The sequence below is a fragment of the Homalodisca vitripennis genome, chromosome X (genome assembly GCF_021130785.1).
Source record: "Homalodisca vitripennis isolate AUS2020 chromosome X, UT_GWSS_2.1, whole genome shotgun sequence".
Taxonomy (NCBI): Eukaryota; Metazoa; Arthropoda; class Insecta; order Hemiptera; family Cicadellidae; genus Homalodisca; species Homalodisca vitripennis.
Window position 1 is genome coordinate 8466177 of NC_060215.1, and position 16764 is coordinate 8482940.

The 16764-nt window shown below is 33.4% G+C and overlaps 1 protein-coding gene across 2 annotated transcripts in view; it reads left to right on the plus strand.

Moving 5' to 3' along the window:
- The window catches only part of LOC124368647 (phosphorylase b kinase gamma catalytic chain, skeletal muscle/heart isoform), a 66202-nt gene that overhangs the window by 17546 nt on the left and 31892 nt on the right, over nucleotides 1-16764 (plus strand). For both annotated transcript variants that reach the window (XM_046825888.1, XM_046825889.1), the window contains exon 3: nucleotides 5837-5957. In XM_046825888.1, the coding sequence (XP_046681844.1) occupies nucleotides 5837-5957 (121 nt within the window). The remainder of the gene's footprint in view (nucleotides 1-5836; nucleotides 5958-16764) is intronic.

Below are 16764 nucleotides of genomic sequence, written 5' to 3' on the forward strand. Positions count from 1 at the left end.
AAAGAAACAAGTAACTTTTGAGTTTTATCTTTATTTAAAAGAAGGCCATTGATTTCAAACTAAGAGGTTGCATCCAACAAAGTGCCTTCAGACAAAGAATTAAGCTGTTCAATATTTCTATGTATGCAAAGAGGTATCATCAGCATAAATTGTGGGAAAGTTTAACAAATTTAAACTTATATCATTTATTAAAATCAAGAAAAGAAATGGTGCAAAAACAGACCCTTGAGGAATTCAAATATCTATTTCAACAATCTTAGATCTGTTCTTCCTATCTCAACTAATTGCTTACAAACTTTGAGGTAAGATTCTAAGACAGCTAGTTTGTACCCTGAAAACCGTAAAATTGTATTTTTATCAACAATACATCATGCTGTACAGTATCAAAGGCTTTACTAAGGGCACATAAAGTAACCCGAACTGAACTACAGTCTTCTAAAGCTTTATATAAATCTCAAACTTCATGTTTCAGCCGTTTTTGGTGATTAGTAATAACAAATATTATAATTATAGATAAGTAAAAATAAATATACAGATCCTAGGCCAGTTTTGAGAGCTTCAATTTAAATTTCAAAAACCAATGATAAAAAATTGATTAAACATTTTATGGATTGGTAGTTGTTGTCCAAAGTGTTAATGATTAATTCATCTATCAGGACAAAGGCAGGTCTGTCAATAAGGATCCTAATTTGAAAAAAAGATATCTTTGTTTCGGCTTGGAGACCTATAGATGCTGGTGGCAACTAATTTTCAAATTTTTGCCTGAACTCAGACTGCTTCAAAATGCTTTTTGTCCGTTTCTTGAATTGGATAAGTTACTGAAGTGAAACATTGTTTCAAAATTATTGCAACACTCCTACTTGAATGAGGACAGCAAAATGAGTTGTATTTTGCACAGCTCAACTTTTTTTGTTAAAACTATTTTCGGTTACAAGAAGTAGATTTGTATTTAGGCTATCATACATTAGCTAGATTTCTTCCAATTTTTTCATTGCAAATTGGGTGTTTTGGTAGAGGAGCCTTAATACAAATTTATTTAGAAATTTTGTGTTTGTTTTTCCAATTGAGTTTATCTACTTTGGTAATCGCTTTCAAATGGGCTTCCTAAATAAACCTGAGGGTTTTCCGCCGTCTGTCGTTGACTTGATGGTATTTGTGGTTGTAAACAGGTTGGAGGTGTCAGTAGGCTAGCTGGTCTTGGGCTCATTATCTCTGGTTCTGATGGCAGTGAACATGGCCCTTGAGTCAATTCATTGCCTCCATTGGAACCAAGGCGAGTCAACAGCAGATGCGCGAGGACTTGCTTCTCATGAAACGTATGATGCATCCTAAAAATGCTGTCTTGGGAAGCTGGTGAAATTGAAAAAGTCAACATAAGGATGTCTCTTGGAAAGCTTCTTGATATATGCATTTACAAGGAGAATTCATTAGTGGATCAGGTGGGATGATGGGAAGTAATGACAGTGCATAAGGGAAGCGACAATAAACTCAAGTACCACATTCGCTGCTGTCAGAACCGTTTAGATGATCTTATCACCTTCATCTGTTACATCGTTGGTATTAGCATGGTCCAGAAATCAGAGCCCACCGGAACGAACGGTTAGAAGGTCAGCTCCCAGTTTGCAATACCCCACAACTTTTGTTGATGGTTGCACCAAGGCTCCAAGGACCCCTGCTAGATAACAGACATACTATCGCTGTCTACCTGGATGACAGTTTACCTGAAGAATTCTTAATTCTCCTAATCCACTGTAGGAATTGTTTTCGAGAAGTCTTCACTTAAGCATTCAGCATGAGAACTGGATTTTCTGTTTTCTTCCTATCTTTCCTTTTCTTAACTTGGAAATGATTTTTGTTGTTCTTTATTCATTACTGATTTTATCTCCTTCAAATTGATAACACCAGCTCAAATCTGTCACTGACCGATACTGTGTGACCACTACCAACAACAGTCGTCCATGTTCAAGGTTCTTTCAAATCACAACATATCTCAACGTTCTTTTTTATTGTCTGTGTGGATGCGAAGCAAAAACTTGGCAGAGACCCTTCACATTCCCAAATCTTTAGATGAAATTTGCCGAACCGAGCTCCAAGATAACCCTTTTTTGGACATGTCCAACGCATTTGATAGTGTCAATCATTCTATTTTGCTCAAAACGTTGCATGGCATTGGAGTAAAAGGGGTAATACATAAGTGAGTTTGTCATATCTTTCTGAAAGAAGTCAATCTGTATAAGTTACATATATGTCAAACGAAAACAAAATTAAAAAATCAACTTCTGATTTGCTACCAATGCTTTATGTCGTACCTCAGGAAACTATTCTTGGTCCCTTATCTTTCTTAAAGGTCTACCCCAATCACTCAGTTATTTTGCACCAGACAGTTTATGTTTATATGCTGATGATTCTAACTTGAGAATATCAGCAAAGACACAAAAAGAAATTGAAGAATTAAGTTTGGGTGAATTGGCTAATATTTAACAGTTTTGTGATTTAAAAATTGTTTGTATTACTTAACAAAAACCCAACTTTTTTATATTTTCAACAAGCTAATAGGCGGCTAATACATCCACATATGTTTATAGGCACAGATAGCATAAGGCAGGGTAAAGAAACCAAATTCTTGGCCTTTACCTACCATAACTGGTGATAAAATTTACAAATATATAACTGAAAATTAAGTGGACTGTACAAGGTGTGTAGCTGTGAGTAAAGTCAGTTGCACCCTTTTTTCAGTGGACTCATTGTAGCATATATGAAGAAGCTTTTAAGTTAAGAGTTTGTTCAGTCTCTGAAAAATACTCTTGACGTTGCAATGAAAGTTATCAACTTTCTGAGGGCAAGGTCTAAAAATTCCAGAACTTTTGGTATTTTATGCATTATAATTGACAGTGACCACAAACAACTTCTACTTTACTCTGAAACTCTGTTGTCGATAGGTAAAGTGCTGTCAAGATTGTTTTAACTGCTTGCAGTTAAAACAATCTTGACACTCCAACAACCAACAAACAATCAACAAACAAACAAACAATCAAATGAACAACAAACAATCTTGATGAACTCCAGTTTTTCTTATAGATGGAGATTGTGATTGAAAACTTTCAAGTATCTACATGGACAGTGTTACCAATAAAAACTGGTTGAAAAAGTTAGTGACATATCTGGCAGATATTTTTAGTGCTCTGAATGTTCTGAACCCAACTGCCAGAAAATACCTCAATAAGTTCTTTGTACAAGATAAGATAAAAGCACTGAAACGAAAGTTCAAAGATGGTCTCAAAAGGTGGAACAAAACTGCTTTAACTCATTTTATCACACTTCCACTCCTTTTTAGAAACCAATGAAGTCAAAATTGGTGAGGCATTAGCAACAATTGAAACACATCACGTCAGATCGAAATTTACGTGAAACTAAAACGGTCTAGTTTCAATTATGCCAAAAATCACATTTAGTTTGTTCATTTTGTTTATTACTTTTCACTGTTTAAATCTTTCAGAGGTTATTTTATAATGCAGTTTTAAATAAATACATTTTATTTCATCAGAAGTATATTTTTAGTTATTTTTCCCGGAACTTGGCTGAGCTTTAGCGAATCCTATCACTCATGGAGCTGGAAAAATTGAATTTCTGTCAGTCTCAATAACACAAAAACGAACTGAACTATAAATTTGAAATTGTGCGAGAAGTTTAATATATGTGAGGAACACTGAGTTTGATGATGGCACATGCCATTATATGGGATTTTGATGAGTGTTAGCGAATATTTCGACATTGGTCTTAAGGGTAACAATGATGGCAATGATAAAATATTGGTATCAAACTTCTTTTTTGTATCATTGTCTGTCTGTCTATCTGTCCGCAGGACATCTTTAGAATAAAATGAGCTATAGATTGAAATTTTGCATGCAATCTCAGTAAAGTCTATTATGACACATGGTGTGGTGTACTTCTACCTTATATTTATAAACACCATGCATACTTAAATGCACATACTTAGATATGTATGTGCGTGTGCTCACAGGTGAACATATGTGTTTATATGGTAAGTAATTACAAATATAATTTGGTGGTGAGACTCAAGTTACGAGGGCGGTTTGATAAGTCAGTGAATTTTTAAATAAAACAAATTCTTTTCAGCAAATAAACAATTTATTTTTTAATATATTCACATTTTAGCTTGATACATTTAATCCAGCTTTTTTCAACTTATTTATTCGCTCCAAATAAAAGGTTTTCATAAGGCTCTCAAAATCTTTTCATGAAAGGCGTTTGTTTCAGTAATGACTTCTTCATTCAATCCAAATTTCCTACCGCACAGCCATTTCTTTATGTTTGGAAGGAGGAAATAGTAGTAAGGTCTAGATATGGAGAATATGCTGGATGGGGTAGCAATTCATTGTCCAATTCATAGATTTTTGCCATATTGACTAGACAAGTGTGTACACCTACATTGTCTTGATGTAACAGCTCTTTCTTCTTCTCTAAGTGCGGCCATTTTTGTTTCAAATCAGCGTCGATTTTGTCCAAAACTCTGAATAATATTCGCCGGTAATCTTTTTACCCTTCTCAAGGTAATCAATGTGAATGACAGCCTGTGCATCCCAAAAACTGTGGCCATGACCTTGTTGGCTGACAGACTCGCCTTGGTCTTCTTTGGTCCACGTTCGCCCCGAGCAACCCATTGTTTCGATTGTTCCTTGGTCTCTCCTTGGTGTTGTGATGGATCCATCTTTTGTCCATACTTACAAAACGGCACCAAAACTCATCCAGATTAGGGCTAAACATCACTAAACACGCTTTTGAAGTGGTCATGCGGTTGCGCTTATGGTGAGCAATCGTGGAACCCATCTCGTGGAGAGTTTTTTCATGTCCAAATATTCATGTAAAATGTGATGTACCCGTTCCAGTTGAGATACCGACAGCATGAGCCAACTCATGCACTTTCATTCTCCGATCGTTCGATATCATTTCATGGATTTTATCAATGGTTTCCGGTGTAATCACTTCTTTTGGGCGACCTGAACGTTAGGACCTAGTGCTGTTAGGACCACAATGGAACTCTATAAACCACTTCTTAACCATTGAAATTGGAGGTGCCAAGTCCACATAGTATTTATCAAGCCTTAGTCTAAGGTTTTCATTTGAATTCTTCAGTTTAGGTTTTAGACAGTAAAACACTGTATTCTTTATTCAAGATTTTATATCGATTTTCTATTATCTCTGATTTTGAGGTTTTACATAGATTTTTACTGTCTTTGATTTATTAGTTTGTTTATTGACGCTTCCAAAACTGTTCCAGGATCAGCATGTTTGTTTATATTTAGACATATCTTGAAGAAACATATATAAATCAACTCTTGTTTCCTATACATTTTCAATAAGTATTTTTTTACTATACAAAATGTGCTTAAAAACTGTATGTCTTACTTGTGAGCATAACACCAGTGTTACTGATTGTATTGTATCACTGAACGATGGCAAATGTCTGGAAAAATCCTGCCATGGTCAAAAACAAAACTTCAAACAACGAATGTCATACTTTTACTTACTTATTAAATTTATTCAGTTAATCATCAATCAAACAATACAATGTATAAGATAAAATATAAAGATTAGAGATTTAAAATATTTGTTTTTAAATTTTATTTGTTGAATAAAATCTACTTGGTAAATAAAATGTGTGGTAGCAATTAAATTGGTAAGCGGTAGTTGTGAAATGTTATTTAGTTGAACTCATTAATTAAAAATATGACAATAGAATTCTTACTATTAAATTATAATGACATGAATCTTTTGATAAATTAGTAAATGTGTTTGGCACTGTTTGCTGTTACAGTCCAGCTTCATGACGTTTTCGAATCCAGTACATTCATCTTCCTTGTATTCGAACTGTGCAAACATGGAGAATTGTTCGACTACCTCACCTCAGTTGTTACACTATCCGAGAAGAAGACAAGGTAATGTGTCTGAGCTTAGAAGTTTTATAATGTTTCTAGCACTTAGAAAAGTTTACTGGCCAAAAAATATTTTAAGCAAATACATAGGCAGATGAGTACAATTCATGTCATCACCAGTTAACAAAAGTAATGTTCAGTCCGTTGGCTCAATAAATACTCATTTACTGGATAAAAAGCATTACTTAGTAAGAAATTGTTTAGTTTTGATTTAAAAGTTTAGTCAACTAATGTTTTTATTTTAATTGGCAACTTATTTATTAACCTAGATGCAATATACAGGGGGTTTTTGCACTTTAGCTATAAATTTATAAAATGGCTACTATGGCTACTTCTTGTATTGTAACAGTGGATTCCATTTTTGAGCATAGTTCTGTTTCATTATTTCTAAGGTATAGCAAACACTGCATTATATAGAGGCAAGGCAAAGTGAAATAATGAAATTTATTCCTTTAAAAATCACAACATACAGTATAAAATATACAGTATAATGAGAAAAAATTACCAAACAGGAATATTAGTTGACCACAATTACAAGTATGTGTGGCCAATTCTAACCTAAAAATCAACTAAAAATAAAATTCACTTACAAAACAAGAGTCCAGTCAACTTAGAAAAAAAACTTGCTGTGGTGCTTTCAAGAAAAAATTTTTTCACAGAGAAAAAAATCGAAACTCTGTAAGTTATATACTTTATCACTACCGGCATTAATTACATAATTCAAGAACACATTTATAATGAGAAGTTGGCTTTTGCTCATTGCATCTCAGCAGATTTGACAAACAACAGAAGTATGAGTGCAGGGGTGGCAGTAGTGTTTAAAGATCAATTCGGAAAACCAAGGATTGAAGACTGTCTTACCAAACACCTGACGTACCAGAAACTAAAATCTGGAGCCTCGGTTTATGGCCTGATTACAAAACCATATTTTTTAATAAACCAGACTTAACCTGTTGGCGAGTGCGCACGTCATATGACGTTCCCGTGTAATGGTTATTAAAGGAGTGAGCCGTTTTACCTTAACTAACCTCAAAGGAGTAAGGGTAAAAAAAATTGAATTTTTTTACAAAAAACTATTTAATTACTTTTAAAAACACTGTTTATAAGGTTGCATTATATTTTTGAGCATTTTATATGTTCTTAGAAATTTTTTTGCGTATGAAAATTTTGAAAACAAGGAAAAATGCAAAGCGATACTTCACATGAAGAACATTCATAAGATGTGTCCTTTCGCCGTGACGGGGCCTTGGTTGTGTCCATACATACGTAGCAGGGTCTTTGAAGTTTCCTCTTGCGGCTTGAACTCTCAGGTAGTGGGCGGGGGAAATGGCGACCGGAGAGTCGGAGCGGGTCCTTGGCTCCGCCCACGGGCCGCGAGACGGGAACAGCTGCGTCGTTGTTCGGCGCTATGTGGGCTTCTAACAACTGTCGAATTAGATTCATGCGGTAGTCCATGATGTGAATCTTTACACTAGAGTTAGTTTGTTTCATTTTTTCTCTTTAGATGAGATAGGCATTCAAAACTGATATGTCTAATAAATGCAAGAACAGCTTGACATACCATTTCATAGTTTTTCTTGTTGTGTCATTGAACGGAACCATCATATCGGCTCGGTCCACGGCTCCCATATTTCTGTTGTAATTAACAACACATAAAGGCTTCACTTGATTTCTGGCTGTTCTTGTATTTACTCATACCATTTCATGTTTGTCCACAGTTGTAATCATGGTTACATTACGTTTATCACACCATCGAACTATAAGCATATTATCATTATGCCGCAGCTCAACATCTCCTTTTTTCATCTTTTTCGTGAGACATGGCACATTTTTGCGTTTAGCATTCAAAGTGCCACATGCTCCTGTATTTTTCTCATATAGCCATGAAAACAGATCTGGACTGGAATACCAGTTATCCATATAAACTGTGTGGTTCTTATTCAAATATGGCCTTAGAATATTTTTGATGAAATGCCATCATTACAACTGTCTTCGTCAATATTTGTATCCTTACCGGTATAAACTATAAAGTCTAAGACTACTCCGGTTTCACAGTCACACAGGACGAATGTTTTGACACCAAATCGTTTCCTTTTGTTGGGAATATATTGGCGAAAAGATAGCCTTCCCTTCCAAAGCATGAGGCTCTCGTCAACAACTAAATTCTGGTATGGCTGAATTAGTGATCTATATTTTCTCCTCAATGTTTCTATTACTGTCCTAATTTTGTATAGCTTATCCCCAGAATTAGAATTTATGTTGTCATCAAAGTGGATCAAGCGCCTCAAAAGTAGGTATCTGTCTTGAGAGAAAATCTTAGAAAAAATAGGAGTTTCTATCAGTGGATCACTCGACTAATACTGTTTTATTGTATTTTTTTTGCAATGTGACATCAGAAGGCTGGTTGCTAAAAAGCAATAAATTTCATCGGGATTTGTTTCCACCCATTTGTGAAGTTTGGAAAACTCAGTGAGGACACCTTTAGTGCTTTCAAAATAGTATTTGTTTGTCTCGGCTGAAATGTGGGAAACAAAATCATAGTCAAATATTTTATAAAATGTGTCAATTTCCTTCCACTCATTGGCTCCTAATTCATCAGTAACAATGAATCCTGAACTTGAACTTTCAAAATTAGCTATCCTAGGTTCAAAATTGGCATTGTGTGTCCATTTGCAAGTAGAGCATACCTCATCTGTGTGTAAATCATTACTAGGGTGTACATTTTCATTTGTTTGTCCATGTAGGTCAGGTAAAGGTGTACTACTCACGTTGAAAGATTCCTCAGTAGTTTCCATGCAGTTTTCCTCGCAATTGGCAAAATCTTCATCCATACTCTCCTCAAAAATGTCCTCAACATTAAAAAAATCTCCATCGGAATCCAATACATGTCCATCGTTATCAATGTTATAGCTGCCATCAGATTCTATATCCAATTCTCTGCGAATGGCATCGCTATTGTCACAGATGCGATTTTCCCATTCCATCGCAACGTGTTCACTCACACTAAATAACACTGTACTATAATTTCAAACAGAAACAGTAATTACAATAGAAAAGTAGCACAGCAGTAACATAACCACATCAGTCAGGAGCAGAATAGCGGCAGAATAAAAAAGGCGTGAAATCTGTCACAAGTGGCGCAACTAGTTCCTTGATTTACCACCAGATCGTAGCATGTTACGGATACTTTCAACCATGGTATGTAAAACTAAACGGCGGTATCGCGCATCCTTGTGTCAGCTGATACAGTCGAGCCAAACAGCTGAGCCTTCCAGCTTGTGATTTGGGTGTAGCAGATGATCAGCTCCAACACACCATTGACGTCATGGGGCGGGACTTACAACATACCATTTAGTTGGATATACCGTGATTTCAACATTCAGATTATGTTTAAATGTTGAAACTAATGGATTTTAATGTAATCTCTAGACAAGTCATATGACGATGGTCCTCATATGGGAACACACGTCATATGACGAAGGTCCTCATTTAGGACTTTTTTCATGTCAAATGCGCACTCACCAACAGGTTAAATGATTATGACCTGTCTTTTAAGCACTTTACTGAAGATTGTATAACAAAAGATCTAAAGTATCTTATTTGCTCCCCTATGGGATGTGTCAGAGATGGAATCCCAATTGAACATTTTGCTGCAAGGATACTACAATTTAGTCAAGTCACAGGAGCCTCTGTCAGCATCGTTACCTATGATGAACATCCTACCAGGAAGTTGAGAAATGGCCTTCCATATCTTAGCTTTGTGAGGGGGTTGGAGAATGCCATCGGTATCATGGAGTCAGAACAAACACCCTTCAACAACTTCTGACGTCACAGACAAGAGCCCAGTATCTGAGGTCAACACTCCGTCATCTTCACAAGTGAAGTGCCGTGTGCAAAATGAGAGCATTTCAAGTGATCAAGTTTCTTTGGTGAATGTCACAAGTGATAGTAGTCAGTGTCCTTTGGAGCACCCTGTGGTTGTATCGGTCTCGAGTAATTTTTTGGAGGAGAAAAGAAGTCTAACTATAGGGATTTAATTAATTTAAGATCAGGTAATTTGCACTTTCGTCATTTTGAAAATTGTTATAACTCATCACGTTTACAAAATAATATTATAAATTTTAAATTGCTAATTTTAAACATTCAAGGTCTTAATGGCAAAACCACTGTTCTAGAAACTTTCATACAAAATGAAATGAACCTATATGTCATTTGCTTATCAGAGCATTTTCTTAAACAATCAGTGGTAGCATCTTCTTTTCCAATTGGATTTTACTGTGCATCTGCTTTCTGTAGAGCAAACCGGATTAGAGGAGGAACATTAATATTTGTCCACAATAATTTTCACAATAATTTTGATGCAAGGCCTCTTGATGTTACAGAATTTTGTATAGAACTTCATTTTGCAGTAACCACTGTATTATTAGATAAATTCAAATTAATTATTGAAATTCAATATCAATAAATATGAATATAAATCAATAAATATGAATATCAATAAATTCAAATTCAATTATATTCAAATTGATATTGACCCTTTACTTGGCTCTTCTACACCTGAAGCAGCGATGCCAAGTGTACATCGGAAAAATTTTTTAGAAAAGGAATTGAACAAAAACAATGTAGGTTAAAACTTGGTAAATTAGAAAAATGTATAAAAATTACCATCTTCCATCAAAATGTACAATACCTACCTACGAGAATTGACCTTTTAGAAATTGCTCTTGATGAATTGAATCCCGATGTTGTAGCTCTTAGTGAGCACAGTTTGAACGAAAAAGAAATTTCTCGGCTTAATGTATGTAATTACTCAGTAAGTTCTTTTTTTTGCCGTTCTAAAACTACACGAGGAGGGGTTATGGTGTTAACTAAAAATGGGATCAAAAGTAAAAATATAAGTAAATTTTCAATTGACAAATTAATAACTGAAAAGGAATTTGAATGTTGTGTTTCAGAAATTACCATTGCAAATGTTGATGTTGTAATTGTTTACCTATACAGATCTCCAAATAATAGTCTAATCAATAACTTTTTTGAAAAACTGGACCAACTTCTGAATGTTCTCTGCAATAACTTTAATAACATTATTATCGCTGGGGACATCAATATAAATATTTTAAATAATAATCTGACTTTAAAAAGTTTTAGAAATATATTAACTGAACATGGAGTGTATTATGCAGTTAATTTTCCTACTAGATTTAGTAAAGAAACTGCAACATCAATTGACAACTTTATAACCAATATTGATAAAAAATATATAAAAGTGGAGGGGATTATCACAGCAGTATCTGATCATGACGGGCAATTGATGGAAGTTGGTAATTTTTATGATACAGATAGCAATACACATAAGAAATATAGAGAATTAACAAGAAAATTTAGCGAAAGTAATATTGAAACTTTCTTAAAACTTTTAGGATCAGAAAGTTGGATAGATGTTTATATGTCTGGTGTCAATGACAAGTTTCATACTTTCCATTCTATTTTTTTGCACTATTTTAACATTTGTTTCCCTAAAGTATCTAGTCTAAGACCTAATTGCATATCCAAAAACAATTGGGTGACAGAAGAGATTAAAAACGAAAGAACAGATTTAATTGAGCAAGAAAAGATATATAGAAAGAACAAACAAAATAATAACTTAAAGCAGCTAAAAATTAAAAAACGTGATCTTAAACTAAAAATTATTCAAGCTAAAAAAAGATTTTTTGATAACAAAATAAAATGTTCAAGTAATGTTTACAAAACAACCTGGAAGTTAATTAACATGCAAACTGGTAAAAATAAGAATTTAAAAGAAAACATTATGTTGCTTGATAAAGAAAAACTGTTGTTGGATCCAGGTAGAGTTTGCAATGTTTTTAATAACTTCTTCATCAATGTTGTGGATCAGCAGATATCCCATGGTGATGAAGATGTGCCTAAATCCTCAAATTATTGTAATAGAGATTGGAATCCAAATTTAAAAGTATTTTGATTCAGTCAAGTTACACAACAGCAAGTTAAAAAAATTGTCAGTTCATTTAATAATTAAATATTCTACTGGTTTTGATGAAGTACCAATTGTAATAATAAAAAAGCAATAAGGCATTTATTAAGACCGTTAACACACACAATAAACTCTTCTCTAATATCTGGTAAATTCCCAGATGAACTGAAAACGGCTAAAGTAATTCCTATTTACAAAAAGGGAGATCCTCAGGTGCCGGAGAGCTACAGGCCAGTATCATTATTATTGACGTTTTCTAAAATATTTGAGAAAGTTGTTAATGAACAACTGTTTAAATTATCTGTCGGAAAATGATCTTCTTGATAATCAACAACATGGTTTTCGTCCAGGCAGGTCAACAATTACTGCATCAGTAGAATTTGTGCAAAATTTAATAGAGGAATTAGATAAAGGTAATAGACCTTTAGGAATTTTTATGGATTTGACTAGAGCGTTTGACAGCGTAATTCACGACGAACTTATAAATGTTCTGGAAGATTTAGGCTTAAAAAATAAAGAAATAAATTGGTTTCACTCTTACATCAGTAACCGTAATCAATACGTTGAATTATCATACTTAATAAATAGAGACAAAATCAATTTTGTATCCGAAAAAAAGCTCATAAAGTATGGCGTACCACAAGGTTCAATTTTGGGTCCCTTACTATTTATTTGCTATATAACAGGACTTTCTACAGTAGCAGAGGAAAACAATATGTGTTTATACGCTGATGATGCAAGCGTAATTGTCAAAGGAAATGATCCTAAGGTAATTGAAACATCACCTCTTAATTGTTTGAATAAAATTAACTCTTTTTTAACTAAAAAGAATTTGTTACTTAACCCCGGCAAAACACATTTTATACCCTTTAAAACACACCAATCGAAGTTTAATTTTCAATATGACATTAAGATAAATAACCAAAATATAATGGAGGTAGAGGAAACTTGTTTCCTAGGTCTAATAATAGATCAAAATTTAAGCTGGAATCAACATGTACAAACCACAATAAAAAAAGCATCATCTGGCCTGTACGCCCTTAGGCAAATGGCAAACCTTTGTAACCAGGATACTTTAAAACAAATTTATTTTTCTTTAATACATTCCCATATTAGCTACGGGATCAGTGTATATGGAGCTACTTCAAATAAAAACATTGAAAAAATTCTTATACTACAAAAAAAATCAATACGGTTAATTCTAAATTTACCATGGCAAGCAACCGTTAAACATTTATTTGCACAATTAAGAATTTTAACTGTTTACAGTCAATACATATACGATAAAATAACTTACACAAAATTTAAAAATATACCTAAATATACCACTCATAGATATAATACTAGGAGTGGTATAATTTTTGAAAATCATAAATTAGAGCTGTTTAAAAAGAAAACTAAATACGCCGGTACACAATTTATTCAATACATTCCTATTGACATAAAAAAATTGAAGGAATCAATCCGTTTAGAAATAAATTAAAAAATTATCTCATATCACGATCATTTTATTCTTTTGAAGAATTTTTTGAGGGCTTGGGCCATTAAACAAAAATAAAAATTGAGTTGATTTTAGTTGTTTAAAGTAACAATATTTATGTTAAGTTAACATAAGATGTTAGATAGGTTAACCTGTATCTGTGATGATATTAGTCTATCTGTATTTGTGACACTATTCTGACTGTATTTATAATATTACAGCTTTGAATAAAGATCTATGACTATGACTATGACTATTGTGTCATTGTACCATTCAACTGATGGTGACCATAATATTTTTCTCAATAAACTTGAAAATCTTTTATTATATTTAACTCAATGGACCAGTTATACAATAGTTATTGGAGGCGATTTGAACATTAAATTTGATATTACAAAAAACAAACGATGTGTTAAATATTTTTTAAATTTATTAAGGGAGTACAATTTTTATTGTCTGAACAAATCTTCTACACGAGGTGCAAATTGCCTTGACAACATTTTTGTCAATTGTGAGCAGAATAGGGTTAACTCTTGTAATATTTTTCGTTTTCCCTTTTCTGATCACGATGGTGTAATGGCTGACCTTAATGTGCTAGATACTCAAGCTCTCACTCCACCAAATGGTTTTATTGGAAAAATCATGTACTTACAAATTGTCTTGCCTAAACAAGAAATATGCAACTTAATATCTAGTTTGAATGCTTATGACTGGGAACACTTAATTAATTAAATTAAGTTAACTGACACTGAACAATCTTTTCAGTCCTTTTTTCAAATTCTCTTAAATAATATAAATTATTACTCAGTTATTAAGAAAAAACCACTTATAGCTAAAAGCAATTTTAAATATAAATGGTACACTAGTGAATTAAGGAATATGAAAGAAAAGTTGTTGTGTTTTGACTCTTTAATCAAAAGTTCTAGGGAGCCTTCGAATGAACTTCTCCAACTTTTTAACCACCAAAAAAAAGAGTATAAATTATTTATTAAATCACCAAACTTAATCACAACACCAATTATATTAAAACCAGCAACAATAAAAATAAAGCTACATAGGAAATAATTAAAAGCAAGAGTAAAAGTACACCCCATACGCTTCAAACTGATATTACTTCAGAAGATCTTAGTAATTTTTTTATTGACTCAATAAAAAAATTAAAGTGAAAACCGGTACAGTTATTAATAGTAGTTTAAATTCATTAAAAGCTAATTGAATTATTTTTATCATTTAAATCAATCAAGCCATCTGACACAATTGATGCAGCTAAAAGACTAAACAATTCAGATAGTAATGACATCTACAATATATCTAATAATCTATTAAAGAGATTGATTTATACTTTTGTTAAACCACTGACACTTTGCTTCAATATGTGCATGAGTAAGGGTATTTTTCTGGAGCAACTGAAAGTGTCCAGAATTTTTCCAGTCTTTAAAAAAGGTCCCTATAATGATCCAAGTAGCTACCGCCCAATCTCGGTCATCCCAGTCCTGTCTAAATTACTAGAACTACTGGTCTATGACCAAATAAGTGACTATTTAAAAGAAAAGAAAATTTTAAGTCCATCACAATTTGGTTTCAGAAGAGTTTGAAATCAAGAAATCAAGAATCTTTATTGTTGTCCCACTTAAAAGTATTAACAATGTCAGAGCTGGTATGAGTTAGGCCACATCAATTGTCACATTTCTTATAACTAATTAAAATTCCTTAAAACCAGTTTAAAATTCAACATTTACAACTAATTAAAATTCCTTAAAACTAGTTTAAAATTGAACATTCAATGTTATTAAAATCACTTAAATAAACTTCCTCAACTGAATAAAAGGCTTTCACTTTTAGCCACTTAATTAACATATTCTTAAAGTTCTTAGTGCTCATTGTTTTGGCGTTGAGAGGTAACTTATTAAATAGTTTTGTACCAATGTAGATATAGCTATGTTGGGATTTGCTCAGCCTAGTATATTTCACATCAATTAAGTTTACAGATCTGGTATTATAAGAATGTACAGAGTTTCTTAGGCTAAACGAAGTCAGATTTTCTTTGATAAAAACCAGGCTTTGCAAAATGTAAATACTTGGCAGCGTTAGTATGCCTAGCTCTATAAAAAAAGGTTTACAAGAATCTGTTTCACTTATGTTCACAAGGCATCGAATAGCTTTTTTTTTGACATTTAAATACTTCCTTTGCACCAGCAGAGTTGCCCCAAAGAATAGTGCCATACAAAAGGTGAGAGTGAAAAAGTGAAAAGTAGGCATTGATAAGTATACTAGGACTTGTACATAACTTGAGTTTCTTTAAACAAAAGATAACTCTAGAAAGGCGAGAGCAGAGTGAGTTGGTATGAACACCCCAAGTAAGGCTAGAATCTAGATTAATTCCTAGAAGTTTCACAGATTTATTTTCAGAGCCTTTAGATCTACTACTTAAACTAAATACAATGTTTTCTGTTTTTTCTTGGTTAACCTTTAATTTGTTTGCATGAAACCATATGTGGGATCTTTCTTTCATGTAATTCAAAATTACATTATTCAGGTTACGATCTTTACCTGATGTTAACAGAGTTGTGTCGTCTGCATAGAGTATGGTTTTGTTAGGCACAAAGGCAGGCAAGTCATTTACAAAAACAGTAAACAAGAAGGGGCCCAGGACGGAGCCCTGAGGCACTCCACAAGTAACATGCTTAAGACTAGACAGGTCTGCGCCCACCCTCACATACTGCAAACGATCAGTCAGGTAAGAAATGAACAGAGACAGTTCCTTGTGCTCAACACCATAGTAACTTAGCTTTTCTATGAGTTCATTATGAGGTACCATATCGAATGCTTTACTTAAGTCTAAAAGTAGTGCACAGGCTTCTTCCTTGTTTTCAAAACTTTCTAATACATGAGATACAACATTTTCCACTGCCTTAACAGTTGTCAAGTTATTCCTGAATCCGTACTGAGCAGTTGTAAACAAGTGGTTATGCTCAAAAAAATTCACAATTTGCTTTTTCATAATACTTTCAATTATTTTAGATATAACAGCCACAAGGGCGATTGGACGATAATTGCTTATATTTGACCTATCTCCTTTCCTGTGGATAGGAACAGTGACAGTAACTTTTAGACATTGAGGGTAAATGCCTATGCTAAGAATAAAATTAATTAAATACGTTAATGGACAGGATATGTTTTCAATAATTTTTTTTAGCACAAAATTCGAGAGGCCAAAGACGTCCTCAGATTTAGAATTGCTTAGCTTATTTACAGTATTACACACGTCAGCAATGCTCACTTCAGACCAAGTGAAAGAGGGTGAATTGGGTGATTTAATACCCGATGATTTCAATACA